This window comes from Phoca vitulina, unplaced genomic scaffold, assembly GCF_004348235.1.
Source record: "Phoca vitulina isolate PV1807 unplaced genomic scaffold, GSC_HSeal_1.0 scaffold1, whole genome shotgun sequence".
NCBI classification, from domain to species: Eukaryota; Metazoa; Chordata; class Mammalia; order Carnivora; family Phocidae; genus Phoca; species Phoca vitulina.
In genome coordinates, this window is record NW_022589704.1 from 62,541,524 (window position 1) to 62,558,739 (window position 17,216).

Sequence of the window (17,216 nt, forward strand, 5' to 3'; positions counted from 1 at the left end):
ATGAATGATGTTTTCATCCTCTCTGTTACCAAATATTCTGAATTTCTATTTTTATCTAAGAGTTGATTAAGAAAGCAAGAGATTGGGGCGCCTGGGTGGCTCAGTCGTTAAGTGTCTGCCTTCGGCTCAGGTCATGATCCCAGGGTCCTGGGATCGAGCCCCGTATCAGGCTCCCTGCTCCGTGGGAAGCCTGCCTCTTCCTCTCCCACTCCCCCTGCTTATGTTGCTGCTTTCGCTGTCTCTCTGTCAAATAAATAAATAAAATCTTTAAAAAATAAAAAGCAAGAGAGTTTCTGTTTTCTGATTTCTGGTACTATTAAGTTGTGCCTATTTTTATTTTTTAAAAGATTTATTTATTTATTTATTTGTCAGAGAAAGAGAAGAGAGAGAGAGAGCACAAGCAGGGGGAGCGGCAGATGGAGAAGCAGGCTCTCCGCTGAGCAAGGAGCCCGATGCAGGATTTGATCCCAGACACCAGGTGTTCCAAATTGTGCCTATTTTTAAAATTTATTACAGTTTTGTATATATTTAATGATTTAATCAATTTTTGTAAATATTTAAGAAAGTATGGTCTTTACATTCAGAATACAGGGTTCTAAATGTACCACTTAGATCTTCCTCATTAATTATGCCTCTTAGAATTTCTATTTTATGTTTTACATTTTGTTCACTTAATCTGTCATGACCCAGAGGTAAATTAAAATTTCCTGCTATTAAATTATTTCTTCTTTCATTCTTTTTTATGAGTATATGGATACATTGACATTCAATGCATATTAGTCATAACCACTTTATCTTTATTATGAATTGTATCCTTTGGCAAGAAAAAGCCAGTTCTTCCTTTCACTTAATCCTTTTGGCCTGAGTTCCACTTTTATGTAAAAATAAAAACCCTACTTTATTATTTGTATTTGTCTATATACCTTTACTCATACTTTTATTTCCAATATTTGTAATGATTTTTTTTAAGGTGTCTTTTATCAGCTATGTGACCCAAACCTAAATTAGTTTTCATTAGATGAGTCGAACCCATTTACATATATTGATATAACTGATAAGTTTGTTTATAGTTCTATCACATTAATTCTGTCATGCTGTTTTGATAAAAAAAATTGTTAATCTTGGAAAATCATATATGGTTTGTTTTCCTTCCTTTTTGTGGATAATTTTTGTTCTAGTAGTTATCCATAATTATAATACTCTTCTTCTGTTTGTTTTTAATCAATAATTCCATATAAGCAATATTTAAAATTAGCATATTTCCTTTCCCCCCTCACCCAATAAAAGACAATAATTTTAGCTCTTTTACAGTTTACTCTTGTATTGTTAAATATGCTTATACTTCTATTACTCAGTTTGGCTGCTTAAACTGATTTGCTTTGACTCCCAGCTATTGGAGATTATGCAATTCGTGAATTTATTTTTTTTTAAAGATTTTATTTATTTATTTGACACAGAGAGAAAGCGAGAGAGGGAACACAAGCAGTGGGAGTAGGAAAGGGAGAAGCAGGCTCCCCACCGAGCAGGGAGCCCGATGCGGGGCTCGATCCCAGGACCCTGGGATCATGACCTGAGCCGAAGGCAGACACTTAACAACTGAGCCACCCAGGCGCCCCATTAGTGAACTTATTCTACCTCCCACCTTCTTTCCCCTCCCCATCTCAAATACCGTTAGTTGTATCACTTCTACACTGTAAGAGTATCTAATGTTTACATTCTGTTGTGTCATCCTAATCCTCACATTTAACAGTTTAAATATATTCAAACCTTAACAACACTCCAGTAACCTCTTCATTGGCTGAAATCAATGATTATAATAGTTTCTTCAAAAGGACTCACGAGAACAATTCCCCCCAATTTTTGCATGTTCAAATCTGTTTGTCTTGGGGCGCCTGGATGGCTCAGTTGTTAAGCGTCTGCCTTCGGCTCAGGTCATGATCCCAGGGTCCTGGGATCCAGTCCCACATTGGGCTCCTTGCTCAGTGGGGAGCCTGCTTCTCCCTCTGCCTGCTGCTCCCCATGCTTGTGCTCTCTCTCTCTCACAAATAAAAACTTAAAAAAAAACCTCTGTTTGTCTTTAACTGTTACAGAACAAAAACAATTTGCCTAAACATAAAATTCTTAGTTCACATTTTCCTTGAAAATGTTGGAAATGTTGCTATAAAGAAGACTAAAGTCATGTCGATATTTTTTTCCTAAATAAGTGATTTGATTTTTTGCTTGGCTGCTCAAAGAATTCTTTCTTTTATTTTTCAAGTCCAGTAATTAAAACTTCTTTTAAAACTTTCAATCTTTACTACATGTTCATTAACACATTAAAATAAATCTCCATTTATTTTAGAAAAATTTTCTTGAATTATATCTTTTAATATTTATTCTCCTTTGCTTTTCCTTTAGAGATTCTAATAATGCAGACACTGGATCTGCTTAAGCTATATATCTAATTATTTTTAGCTCTTTTGTTTCATTTAATTCAGTTTTTTTTTTTAAAGATTTAATTGTTTTATTTGTTTCATTTAATTCAGTTTTTTTTTTAAAGATTTAATTTATTTATTTGACAGAGAGAGAGACAAGCAGGGGGAGGGGCAGAAGGAGAGGGAGAAGCAGGCTCCCCGCTGAGTAGGGAGCCCAATGTAGGGCTCAATCCCAGGATCCTGGGATCATGACCTGAATTGAAGGCAGACGCTTCACTGAGCCACCCAGGCGCCCCTCATTTAATTTAGTTTTATTATTTCCATCTTCCATACTCTTTGCTGAGTTTTCTGCAATGTCTAGTGTTTCCTGTGTTCTTTCCAATTTTGCCTTCATTTCTGTGATAGTTCTAGTATGTTTTCCTGAACCTATAAGCTCACATTACATCTTTTCCTGCTGACGAACAATTTTTTCTTTAGGTCTTACATTTCTTTTTTTGCAGTCTTCCTTCACAGAGTTACTGCTTTTTGTTTGTTTGTTTGTTTTTAAGATTTATCTATTTATTTGAGAGAAAGAGAGAGAGAGCGTGAGCCAGGGAGGGACAGAGGGAGATGGAGAGAGAGAATCAATGTTAAGCCGACTCCCTGCTGAGCACAGAGCCCAACTCAGGGTTCAATCCCACGACCCCGAGATCAAGACCCGAGCCAAAATCAACAGCCAGACACTGAACCAAGTGAGCCACTAGGCACCTCTTTTTTTTTTTTTTTTTAGTTTATGGTAAAATATTTAATCATCATTTTCATTTGCCCCATGGCCTCATTTTTCTAGTGACAATTTTTGTTAATAAGCATTGCTACACATTGTTTTTTCTTGTCTTTGATGCTGTGTGTGTTCCTTATTACTCATCATTGAATGAATTGGGTTTCTTTGACCCGCTCCTGGTAATATGAGGAGCAGGGAGAGGGCTCTTGCAGTTCAGCTGCCATAGAGGTAGACTGTCACCTGCAAATGTGCCATCCATATAGTTTTCTGTGTACTTACTCCAGTTATCTGAATTAAACTGAGTCCAGGAAGCATCTGCTGGCCTTGCTCCTGTGCCTAGTGTTGCAAACAGTGGTTAGAGCTTTTGTCTCCCTCATATGAAAGAGCTGTCTTTTTGCTGGCTTTCCTGACAGCTACCGCCATAGGGCTCTCCATTCACACCTCATGCTCTTCACTTCCTCCTACTTGGCTTCTGCCCAAACCCCAACTGTTCTTTGTTAGCTTTTATATATATTTTGAACTAGTTTGCCAAAAATAAAGTTTGGGAGATTTTCCTTCTTTTTTGTGTTTTTTAATTGCTTTGCATTTTTAATTATTTTCCTTAGTTTTTTCTTTTTTAAGGTTTCCAAGGGGAATGCCTAGGTGGCTCAGTCAGTTAAGTGCCTGACTCTTGATTTCAGCTGGGGTCATGATCTCAGGGTCCTGGGACTGAGCCCCATGTTGGGTTCTGCCCTCAGCGGGGAGTCTGCTTGAGGACTCACTCTCCCCCCACCCTGGCACTCCCCCCACTTGCACTCTCTCCCCCCGCTTCTCTCTAAAATAAATAAATCTTAAAAAAAAAAAAAAGATTTCCAAGGAAAGAAATGAACAGTGCTGACTTATATAGACATTTTTATTCCAGAAATACCTAAGTTGATTTTAATATTCATAACTGATACTGCAAGGGAAAAGGGAAGTAAAAAGGAAAGAAAGAGACAGGCATAAGAGGAGAATAAGGGAGAACATATTATAGGAAATTTGTCTTTAATTTCTGAAATATAGTGTAACATACCAAAAGTGGATGATGAAATGATTTCTCTGGATTATAAAACCTGGTTTCACAGCTGACATATATATTTTCCCTCAGTGGCTCAAGAATTGATTTGATTAGAAAAGTGAAACTGTTGGGATTATAGATTATGTGCCAATAATACAGCACAAGAATCCCCAAAATGTAAATAAATAAATATAAACAACTATACACACACACATTTATTTATACCAGATATGCAGAGAAACAAACAGATGTTTACCCCCGAAGGAAAGATTGTTAAAGAACACCAAGGGGTTCAAATTCATCAGATAATTAGGTGAGAATTACACAGTCACGGCATGTGACCAGGGCGGTCACAAAGAGATCCATATTCAGAAAGACCCACACTTGGGGTTTCCAGTTCTATGGCTGCCATCTCAAAATTCTTAATAATTTTGTTATGGAACTGGTATTTTGTGTATGAAGTCCAGTGGACAGAGGAACTTGTGTCAGGGCTCAGTCTTAACTCACACACAGTCCTACCACTTCTCCCAGACAAGTTCTGGGGAAATTATTTCTCTGTCCCCTGGCTCCCCAAGCTCCTCAAGCTCCCCAGGCTTCCTCCCCCTCCCCACTCTGCCTAGTGACTATTGCCGCCTCAGGTGAAAGCATGGACAGGGCTAGAGCTGGGTGTGCATACCCCACAGTATGTCAGTGTGGGACGTGGAGGCAGCCACCTGCACCCTAGGCTGGCAGTGCCCCCGTGCATTTGGGGGGTGAACCAACAGGGACGAGCCTCTTGCTCACCCCAATCCAGGTACCAAGTATGTCCTGGTGTAGAGACTGCGATACACTTGGGAATTACCTGTCCACTGTGGGTTGGAGCAGTAGGCCCACAGAAAGGGGAGAAGCCTGTCTCAATTTCTCCACCCCTGGCCAGAGAAGGGCAGGCGTGTAGGCTCTGTGTGCACTAAGTCAGAGGGTTGGGCCCCCAGGTACCTGTGAGGCTCTGTACTTGTCTCATGAGTATCCCCATGCCTGAGAGAGCATGACATTAAATAGCAAATAAAAAATACCTTGAAAAGAACCTATGAAAGAAAAGAAAAAGCTTTATATTTTTATGCCTTGAATGATATTTTTTCATACTTCTTGAAAAAGAGACCCCTCATTTTCATTCTGCATTGGCCCGACAAATTATGTAGCCAGTCCTATACAGAGCCGATTTTAAGGGTTTTGAGAGTGCATCCCTACACATTTGAAAGATGATAACCAAGCCCTTCTCCAAGGGTGACCTGGAATCATGGTCAAGGCCAGGTTGGTGGATGATCACTCAAACACACACAAACACTGCTGAGACTCTCCAAGTGCCGCTACTTCTATTCTGGTCAACTGACCTGTTACTTTCTCATATCATAAATAACACTGGACAACTATAAAGAATTCAAGGAAAAACTGTTCCAACTTTTGCTGCATTTATGTTTAAAACATGAGGTTTCCGCTCTAATCATGTAAAAATGTCCAACAGAATCACTTTGGAAACTAAGAGAGTATGATTAAAATTAGCTAGAAGCAAATATTCTCTAGAGCAGTCAACCTGACTGCAATATCCTTTTATTACCTTTATAGAGAAAGTTTCTCCAGTAACCATAATAAACATAAGGCAAGGGAATAAAATGTCCACTGCAGAATTTCTAAAGGGATACATAACATTTGGGTAGAAAACTCATTTTATTATCCATTTAGAATAGTTCACAAAGTGAATACAAATATATTATAATCTCATTTTTAAAAACCTGGTAACTTCCTACACTTCTGCTTTTTCAGAGGGAAAGCAGTGTCTCCTGCAGTAAATTGATATGTTAAATGAAAATACAAGTGTTTGCTTAATATTTTCTTCCTTTAAGTACCATAAGATATGTGCCCCTTCAGATTAGAAGCTGGCAATCTAAAATCAGCCCATAAAACTACCAGAAGGAGTGTTTTTCGAAAAATCTCATACATTCTTCTCTTCTTCCTAGCAGAGATATAAAAAACACCTAGTGCTTTCTTCTACTTCTCCAGGAAAAATATCATTTTTAAAAGGATAGAGGAGAAAATCCTAGAGAATCTTGGCAGAAGTAAAGACCATAAAATACACAAAAATATTTGAATATTTGAATTAATAGTTTTCAAACAAGAGACAAGCAATACCAATGCTTAACAATACAAATACCAAAATAGGAATAAAACTTGCTTAACGCTGTCAAATCACATTTTAGAAGCCTGAGTAATTTTCCAAGAAAAATGAAAAAGGAAAAATGAACCATTTAATATACAAACATACAACACTTCCCCTAGAATGCTTCTTTCTCGTCTATGCCAGAGTAAGATACAGAGAGATACAAGTAAGAAGATACTTGGGCACTGTGATGTGTTTCCTTTTCTCATGGCCTTAGATGGAGGGTTTGTGGCTTCTTTCTTTCTCCTCCCTTCTTTGTTCTTAAGGTGCTATCAGCTGAGGGGCTCCAATCTTCCCCCTGCCCTTAGTTTGGACTTTAACTCACCACAGCGATGATCTCTTCTTCTACTTTCTCTATAGTGAATCTGTAACTTAGAACTCTCCAGACCCTTGTCCTTCATTCTTTCATGTTACAACTCTTCTGTCCTTCAGTTATTCCCTCTTGTTTACATTTGCCTATGTATCATAACTGCAGGAACACAAGGACAATGCTAGAAGCAGATGGGCACTTTTTCTCACACACACAGGCATACCTCGTTTCATTGCACTTCGTTTATTGTGCTTTGCAGATCACTGCGTTTTTCACATACTGAAGGTCTGTGGCAACCCTGCATCGAACAAGTCTATTGGGACATTTTTTTTTAATAGCATTGGCTCACTTCAGGTTTCTGCCTCACAGTTTGGTAATTCTTGCAATATTTCAAACCTTTTCATTAGTATTATTTTTGAATTGCAGCAATCTCTTGACAAAACTTCAATGGATGAGAAGTTGCTTCTTATGAATGAACAAAGAAAGTGGTTTCTTGAGATAGAATCTCTTGCTGGTGAAGATGCTGTGAAGATTGTTGAAATGACAAGAAAATATTTAGAGTATTACATAAACTGAGTTGATAAAGCAGTGGTGGGGCCTGAGAGGACTGACTCCAATTTTGAAAGAAGTTCAACTGCAGGTAAAATGCTATCAAATGGCATTGCTACACATGCTACCCATGCTAGAGAGACATTGCTCATGAAAGGAAGAGTCCATCAATGCAGCAAACTTCATTACTGTCTTATTTTAAGAAGTTGCTACGATTATCCCAAACTTCAGCAACCACCACCCTAATCAGTCAGCAGCCATCAAACATGGAGACAAGAACTTGCACCAGCAAAAAGATTACAACTTGCTGAAAGCTCAGATGATGGTTGGCATTTTTTAGCAATAAAGTATTTTTTAATTAAGGTATCTACGTTGTTTTTTTCAACACAATACTATTGCCTACTTAACAGACTACTATACAGTATAAACATGACTTTTATATGCACTGGGAAACCAAAAAATTCATTTGACTTGCCTTATTGTGGTATTTCCTGTATTGCAGGGGTCTCAGACCAGACCCATGATATCTCCAAGGTATGCCTGTACATTCATTATATTCCTCAGCTCTACCCAGTCATCTCCACAAAATCCCATCCGACTGTTATATGTACTGCTTCATGTCATGGGAGATTAAAAGAGGCACAGAATTAGACTAAGCACTATCTAATCTAGACTGTTCTTTACAGACAAGCTTCTAAAATCAATGTGAGAGTAAACAAACAGGTCTCAAACATGCCCGCTTTTATTCAGCTTCTACCCAGCTTCTTTCCAACATGAGGCTGGGCAATTAGTTCTCAAACCCAGGAGGAGAGAAGGGATTAAATAATTTCAGATTGAGAATGGCAGTCATAATAATTCATAGCGTACAAAAGGACAATCATACCTTCGTAATTGCAGTGAAGACCTTTTCCAGAATGGCGTTTGGCTGGGCAATCTGTGGTCCATTGGCCTGAATGTGGAGGGCTATGGCACATGGTTTGGCTACAAATCTTTAAAAAAAAAAAAAAAAAGGTCAGAAGAAGTTATTCTTTCTATAACTGTTCTTAATGTCACCGATTAATTACATATTACTCCACTGTCCCAATAAACTGCTGGGTGGACACTACTAACACTCATATGTTGGTCACTCCTTTTTTTTCTCTCCTTTAGTCCTCCAGCAGTAACAGTAAAAAAGAAATCCTTTTAAAACATGTAAATCTCCTGATCCTTAAGTTCTAATGAGATTGAACAGGTAGAAAGACTACCAAATGACAAATGTAAGTACATAAGTGAAATAGATAAACAAAACAAACCATCATTTTAAAATGATATAATTTATGCTTTTCTTACTAACACGTGGCTAGCAGTTGTCATTGCTCATATATTTTTGCTGTGAGAAAGTATTTACTAACCATCTGATTACACATGGAAAATGTACCTTTGATCACCCCTACATCATAAAATTGGCCATTTTTGCCTCTATAATCAAAGCACACTATATTCAGCCCCAATTCCTTATGGCTTCTTAAAATTCCTGCTTTGCAGTTATTTGTGCCTTTCTCATATGGAGTAATGAACGATGTCAGACAGCATGATGTCCCAGACAAGTTGAAAAGTCTGAAATGATTACAAGCATCTGCTGCACTGTTTTTATCCTAAGCAAATGACTATGTCAAGAAGAATGGGAAGACATAGCTTCATTTCTGGTCATGTTTGATATGTGAATGAGGCATTGAAGGAGTAGGAGAGGGCATGGGGCCAGCCCCAAAGGTATGGTGACATCTCTAAAGCTTTTTTTTTTTTTTTTAACACATTTACAACTTTAAGAGTTGTTTTAGCCTAAATGTTCAAAAAATAAGGTTTTGTGAACGTTCCTTTTCAGTAGTGACATTCAACATTGTCTACTGATACAAAATAATATAATATCAGAAGAAAGTATTACCCATATTAATTTAATGTTGGCCAAAGGCAACAATTGATAAATGTACAAAACAGATCATGAAGCTTTTTAATATTAGTTGATGAGATTAAAGAATAGCAGACAAAGGAATTTTTTTAAGTGGGACTAATGAAGTTTACATACATACATCACTTGATATCCTACTGGGTCCTACTTCAAGTTAAAGAGAAGACATTTATTCAAACAGGAAAATGGACGACTGTACATGCAAGCCTAACCCAGGAAAGATATACATAGAAAATGTGATATAATACCTGTTTTGCTGGGCTCTCTGGGACAAAGTTAGGAAGGAGTAACCACCCTTTCCTAGTATGTAAGTGTTCTAGAATCTGGAGTTTTCCCCAAACTTGCATTCTTGATTCTTTTTAATGTAAAATGTTCTAAGATATATTACCATTGCCCCTACCTTCTTAAAGAGAAATGTAACCTTTTTCACTCTGGGTCTTCACTCTGAACAACAATCATGGAACTATAGCTATAGCTCGTGGAAAAAAAATGAAGGTTGATGGGTAATGCCCATAGAGAAGAGTCCAGAACTTGTTTTCTTGACAAAGTCTCCTGCCTTGTGGTTTTTTGCCTCCTCCTTATGATAAGAGTGTGAAAAGATACAAGGTCCAGCAAGAGTGGGGGAAAAAAAGGTAAAATAGCAAGATTAATTTGGTGTAAGGGCCAACATCAGTTCATCATTCATTGCCTTCTACTCTTCCCTGTCAGTTTCTCCCCTGCCCTCCCTCATCTTCCCCATCCCCACGAATTCTAAAACACTGTTCAAATTTCCTTTCTGAATTTGCCATCATCCTTCTGTCCCAGTACATGGTCTTTTTTCTATCTCCTAAAGAGTTAAGAGTTGAAATGCAGAGGATGGTTGATTCATGAGGGGGTCGAGAAATGTGACCAACCGGCTATCTTCAGTAAATATGTTTTCATTGTTGCTACCACTGTTTTGAATGCTGTAGACAAGTTAACAGAACTTCCCTGTGAGCCCCACAACAATGACTGGGCAAGCAGGACAGTCAAGAAATTCACTTAACCTAATTAATTCAAAAGCCACTTCCTCACCTTTGCTATCATCCTGCAGTAACTCAAAAAAAAAGCATTCAAAAAGGTTTTTTTGTATCTATTATGCAATAATAGATTACTTACACATTTCTCCTCTTTTTAAGCTTCAAGCCACTTCTTAAAAACTCTTCTCTAAATTTCAAGAGCTAATGCCAAAGCATCTTGAAGAAGGCATATCTCTTGATCACCAAACTTATCAAATTTTGGTAATCAAAATTATCAAGTAAATATGATGCTCTGTAAACAGATTTTTAAAGCAAAGTCCAAAGGATTGGATGGAAATAATCTCTGCCACTATCCAGCTGTGGCACCCTAACTGCAGAAATCTCTCTGTGCCTCAATCTCCACATATATAAGAAAATTTAATATTAACTACATATATATGGGGGCGCCTGGGTGGCTCAGTCAGTTAAGCATCTGCCTTCAGCTCAGGTCATGATCTCAGGGTCCTGGGATCGAGCCCTACGTCGGGCTCCCTGCTCAGTGGGGAGTCTGCTTCTCCCTCGCCCTCTGCCTGCTCGTCCTCTCTCTCTCTCTCTCAAATAAATAAGATCTTTAAAAAGATAACTACATATGTATATAAATTGCATGTATGTACAAATACACATATATGTTAAAACATGATGTCCCAGGGTCTTTCTATCTAAAACTTCTGATGTGTGCCATCTATAGGGTCTCATACGATATAGCATTTATACATCATGACTTCTCTGGGCTCAGAAACCCACTCAGCTTCAGCTATACTGTGCCAAGCCATGTGCACCCAACAAGTTCTAACAGTACCAAGCAAACACGGGCAGAAACCTAAACAGGCAATTAAAAAACACCAGGGTCATCAGATAGAGTAACCACTTGCCTCAGTCAAAGCTGCCCACTCAGCATCGGTGTTCGCTCCCTCAACCCCTCACCAGGTATTCTCTTTTCAACTTATCTAGTACACACACCCAGGCACTTACTTTTCAAGATTTAAAAAACTTTTCACAAGATAGGCAGAAAACATGTAATTTGAAATCTCAAAGGAGAGGAGAAAAGAAGATATATTTTTTATTTTCCTAATAGTATCCCTAAATTATAAGAATATGTAGACATCTTACTTGTGTTTATTCCCCAAAGAATTTGTGAATCACTGCTGGGCATTTTATATTTTCAGAGAGAATATGAGACACCAAATAAAACCCATGACACAACTACCATAATTTTGTTACCTAGGATCATGGTCCATTAGAGGAAAGCTGGATTTTTTTTCAGTGCTGGCTCTAACAGAAATAAGTTCACAAAAGCTGTCTTTCACAGGTTTGTAGAGAAGAGAGATACATGGCGGGGTGGGGGGCGGGTAGGAGGCATACCTACAACTACAATAGTTAAAAGGAAATATGTATTTTCAGACTTTGATGATTACCTTTACCAGAAATGCTCACCTAATTACTATTTTATCAAAGGTAGCAACACTGCTTTCCCAAGATCAAACATCTATAAAGTACTTTCATGTAGCAGAACATATGTGCAAGGGAACATAATAGGATATGAGCTTTGAAAAATACTAGCCTCGGTTCAAAAGCAGAGAAAATACCTAAGACATTTCTACTTTTTAATTCTATTTAACAACATGTATTTGTATTTTAAACAGTAATTGAACATCTTTGCACAGAGCACCAAAGTAAGCTCTGGGCTGTGGTGTGGGTAAAGGTACAACAAAACACAAAATGATTACTGCACTCAAAATGTTTACAATATGTTAAAGGAAATTAATTTAAAAAATAAATAAATGTTTAGAGGGCAAATATTAGTTCTAGTCATTTAATACCATGTAATCTTCAGTGTGGAACACGGCCAGAGACTTTTAGTCCTTTCTAACTCTAGCATTTCCTGCACTTTACAAAACAGTTGTGAGGCTGCAGTGCAAGATATGTAAACCTACACATGATGTAAACGTACAGAATTAAATCACACACACACACACACACGCACGCGTGCGCAAATGAGTATAAATAAGTATACCTGGAGAAATTTGAACAAGTTCATCAGATTTTATAAATGTCAATATTCTGATTGTGATATTATACTATAGTTTTGTAAAATGTTACCATTGGGGGAAACTGAATAAAGACTACATGAACTCTCGGTGTATTACTTCTTACAATTGCATGTGAATTTACAACTATCTTAATAAAGATTTCAATTAAAAAAATAATTAGAAAAGTTCTGTTTTTACAGTATGGAGTTCCTCAAGAAGTTAAAACAGAACTACCCTACAACCCAGTAATTACACCACTAGGTATTTACCCAAAGAATACAAAAATACTAACTCAAAGGGATACATGCACCCCAATATTCACAGGAGCATTATCTATAATAGCCAAATTATGGAAACAGCCCATGTGTCCACCAACTAATGAATGGATAAAGATGTGGTGTATTTACACAATGGAATATTATTTAGCCATAAAGAGGAATGAAATCTTGCCATCTCTAGCAACATAGATGGAGCTAGAGAGAGCATAATACTAAGTGAAATAAGTCAATCAGAGAAAACAAATACCATATGATTTCACTCATATGTGGAATTTAAGAAACAAAATAAATGAGCAAAGGAAAAAAAGAGGCAAACCAACAAAACAGACTCTTAACTATAGAGAACACACTGACGGTCACCAGAGGGCAGATGGGTGTGGGGATGGGTTTAACAGGTGATGAGGATGAAGGAGTGCACTTGCTGTGATGAGCACCTGTGATGTATAGAAGTGCTGAATCAGTATACTGTACACCTGAAACTAATATAACACTGTATGTTAACTAACTGGAATTTAAATAAAAACCTTAAAAAAAAGAAAAAGAGGGGTGCCTGCGTGGCTCAGATGGTTAAGCATCTGCCTTCGGCTCAGGTCATGATCCTAGGGTCCTAGGATCAAGCCCCACATCAGGCTCCTGGCTCAGCAGGGACCCAGCTTCTCCCTCTCCCTCTGCTCTCCCCCTGCTCGTGCTCTCTCTCTATCTCTGTCTCAAATGAATAAATAAAATCAAAAAAAAAAAAAAGAAAGAAAAAGAGATGGAGCATAGAAACAAATGTGAAACTGTAGATTAATTATCTCTACTACTGAAAAGACAATTTTTTCCTATAGCAGTGTTTTTTAAATTTGTTAATTTAAATTCAATTAACTAACATGTAATGTGTTATTGGTTTCAGAGGTACAGGCCTGTGATTCGTCAGTCTTATATAATACCCAGTGCTCATTACATCACATGCCCTCCTTAATGTCCATTATCCAGTTACCCCATCCCCACCCCCTCCAGCAACGCTGTTTGTTTTCTATGCTTAAGAGTCTCTTACGGTTTGTCTCCATCTCTGGTTTCATCTTATTTTATTTTTTCCTCTCTTCCCCCATGATCCTCTGTTTTGTTTCTTAAATTCCACATTATCAGTGAGATCATATGACAGTTTTCTTGTTCTGATTCACTTATTTCACTTAGCATAATACCCTCTAGTTCCATCCATGTCATTGCAAATGGCAAGATTTCATTTTTTTGATGTCTGGGTAATATTCCTGTGTGTGTGTGTGTGTGTGTGTGTGTATGACATCTTCTTTATCCATTCATCTGTCCATGGACATCTTGGCTCTTTCCATAGTTTGGCTATTATGGACATTGCTGCTATAAACATTGGGGTGCAGGTGCCCCTTCAGATCACTACATTTGTATCTTTGGGGTAAATACCCAGTAGTGCAATTGCTGTGTTGTAGGGTAGCTCTATTTTCAGCTTTTTGAGGAACCTCCATACTATTTTCCACAGTGGCTATACCAGCTTGCATTCCCACCAACAGTGTAGGAGGGTTCCCCTGAAAAGACAATTTTAAAATGATGATAAGCAGAATTTCTTTTTTTTTTTTTTAAGATTTTATTTATTTATTTGAGAGAGAGAGAGCAGGAGCAGGGCTGAGGGGTAGAGGGGTAGAGGGACTCAGGTAGTCAAGTAGGGAGTCTGATGTTCGACTCGATCCCAGGACTCTGAGATCATGATCTGAACTGAAGGCAGATGCTTAACCGAGCCACCCAAGCACCCAGAGCAGAATTTCTTTCTTTAGCTTTAGTGCCTCACTGCGGAATTTGTCTATACTTTTATGTATCTTTGACTTGCTATAATAAATCCACATTTAGGACTAAAATAAGTTGTTTTTGATGTGACAGAATGAGGTCCTAGTACATTGATTTTTCATCTTTAAAAATACTGTACAACATACTAATCCCCCCTAAACTAAACTACCTAGTGACTTAACAGAATGATTAAGAGCGATAGACTTTGGAGATGAGTCAAAGGTAGGAGCAAGCAACCAGCAGAGAGTAAGTTCCCTATTTATTTATGTTTATTTTGCAGCTCTCCCCTGAGAACAGACACAGTCACAGCACCAGATGAAACACACACTCTCTTTCTAGCTGTAGGAACCAGGGAAAGGAGCCTGGGAAAATCAGAATGACTAGGGAACCATGAAAGGGGAAAAGCCAGAGAAGCCAATCCCTAGTTCTGTGTATAACCAAGCATGATTCTGGCTGATCTCTGAACTATGTATGTACAAGGTAAACTGAAAGCAGCCAGGAGCTAAGATTTAAAGAACTGAACTGAGGTCAAAGCCACTGTCCACTGAATACATGACAGGTTACAATTTGAATCCAACTAAGTAAATCACCTGTTAACACAAAACATCAACACTTTTCAGGGCAATATAAAATTAAAAAAAAAAAAATCTAGTATCTCCACAATTTAACCTTCAAACTCCAGCATAGAATCTAATACGTTGATGAAGAACAAAGGAAAATATGACCCACACTTCAGGGAAAAGACATACAAAGATATTCTGTGAACTTGAAGGTAGGTCAATAAAAACCATGCAATATGAAAAAGAGGGGAAAAAAACAATGGAAAAACAAACAGACTTTGAGGACCTGTGGAACAATTTCAAAAGGCTAAAGTATGGATAATTTGAGTTTCAGGAAAAAAGGGAGACAGAGTGGGGAAGAAAAAGAAAATATTACAAAAAATATAGTTTGCAACTTCCCAAATGTGACAAAAGATAAACAGATTCAAGAAGCTCAAGAACCCCAAAAGAGTAACTTTGAAATGAAGAAAACCTAGACAAATCATAGTCAATCTGATGAAAACCAAATATAAAGAGAAAATATTGAAAGTCACCAGACAAAAACGGCACATTATATACAGGAAACAATTCAAGCTACATATACTAGAATGACAACTATAAAATAAAACACATAATGGAATAAAATCTGAAAAATAAAAAATCACTATGTTTTAGCAGAAGAATTTATCACTGTACATCTTTTGTTTTTTTTCCTTTGTTGGGCAAAAAAACCGAGGTGGACAAAGGTGGTGTAGTTCATAAAAATACAATGAACTTAGGGGTAAAAGAGAATTATGGACGGGGCCAAGACAATTACCAATTGTACAATAGTCATGCTCTCCAAGAGCTCAAGAAATGCTTATTAACCATCAAAATTCTACTGAGCCTTCATTTCTGTAATTTTGTGGATTTAAAAGTGGTGCACAGCATAGAAAGTGTAAAAGTAACAAAAAGCACCTAATAATATTAAAAATCACCAGGAATGCCATCACCCAAAGATAAACATTTATTGGCATTTGAGCATTCTTCTGCTACCTCTCCCCCATACACTTTATATGCTTTTCATACCTTGTTTACTGTATTTTTATTAAAAATTACATCACACTATATGTATTTAGTAATCTTCTTTATTTTCCTATTCTGAATATTTCTCCTAAGAAATTACATATCCTTGTAGAACATGGTATTTAGTGGTTACATAGACCTAACTGTTCTTACTTTTTGCTGTTGTGAAGACTCTCTCAGGAAACAGCCATTAGACCCTTTCCAACAGTACAAAACTCTGGTCAAAGTCCAATTACCACAATACAGATTCAAGCAAAGATGAATTTGAATGATTAAATTCTTCAGATTGATTTGAAATAACTGTCATCATGGGAAATTATCCATTGTTCCATGTGCTTGATCTTTACCACTCGAATTGTGGATCACCCTTGCTAATATTTCCAAAGCTTCAAAGAAATCAGTCATGAAGTTTTGAATAGGAAAATCTCTAGAATCTTCTATATTCTGAATTTTTATATTTTTAAAAAAGATTTTATTTATTTATTTGATAGAGAGAGACACGGCGAGAGAGGGAACACAAGTTGGGAGAGTGGGAGAGGGAGAAGCAGGCTTCCCACGGAGCAGGGAGCCTGATGCAGGGCTCGATACCAGGACCCTGGAATCACGACCTGAGCCAAAGGCAGCCGCTTAATGGCTAAGCCATCCAGGTGCCCCTGAATTTTTATATTTTTAAGGATTTTCGATGATCAGTAGAAAAAATGGGCAAAAGATGAAAATAGGCAATCACAGAAAACAGAAATATCAATAAACATATAAAGAGATAGTCAACGCCACCAGGAAAATGCAACAATACCATTTTACAACCTTCAGGCTGGGTCTGATAATGTAAAATACAGCTGAGGATTTGCAGAAACAAGAACACCAATAAACTGCTCATGATAATTAAGTAAAGAAATATGTAAAAACGACGAATAAACATGAAAAGATGATCCTCCACCCTCAATTTAAAAAACTGATATCAAGGGCATCTGGGTGGCTCAGTCGGTTGGGCAGCTGCCTTTGGCTCAGGTCATGATCCCAGGGTCCTGGGATTGAGCCCCATATTGGGCTCCTTGCTCTGCAGGGAGCCTGCTTCTCCCCTGCCTGACACTCCCCCTGCTTGTGCTCTCTCCCTCTCTCTTTCTCTCTCTCTGTGTCAAATAAATAAATAAAATCTTAAAAAAATAATTAAAAAAAACTGATATCAAAACACTGCATCATTTTCACCTATAACATCTGCAAAAATTTTTAATTTGGATAAATTTCAGAGCTAGTAGGAGTAA

General features: G+C 37.6%; 1 protein-coding gene across 1 annotated transcript in view; it reads right to left on the minus strand.

The window, feature by feature from the left end:
* CERS6 (ceramide synthase 6) overlaps positions 1-17,216 on the minus strand; it is a 306,091-nt gene that overhangs the window by 212,204 nt on the left and 76,671 nt on the right. Inside the window, exon 2 of the mRNA XM_032408695.1 lies at positions 8,147-8,252. Coding sequence (XP_032264586.1) covers positions 8,147-8,252 — 106 coding nt within the window. The remainder of the gene's footprint in view (positions 1-8,146; positions 8,253-17,216) is intronic.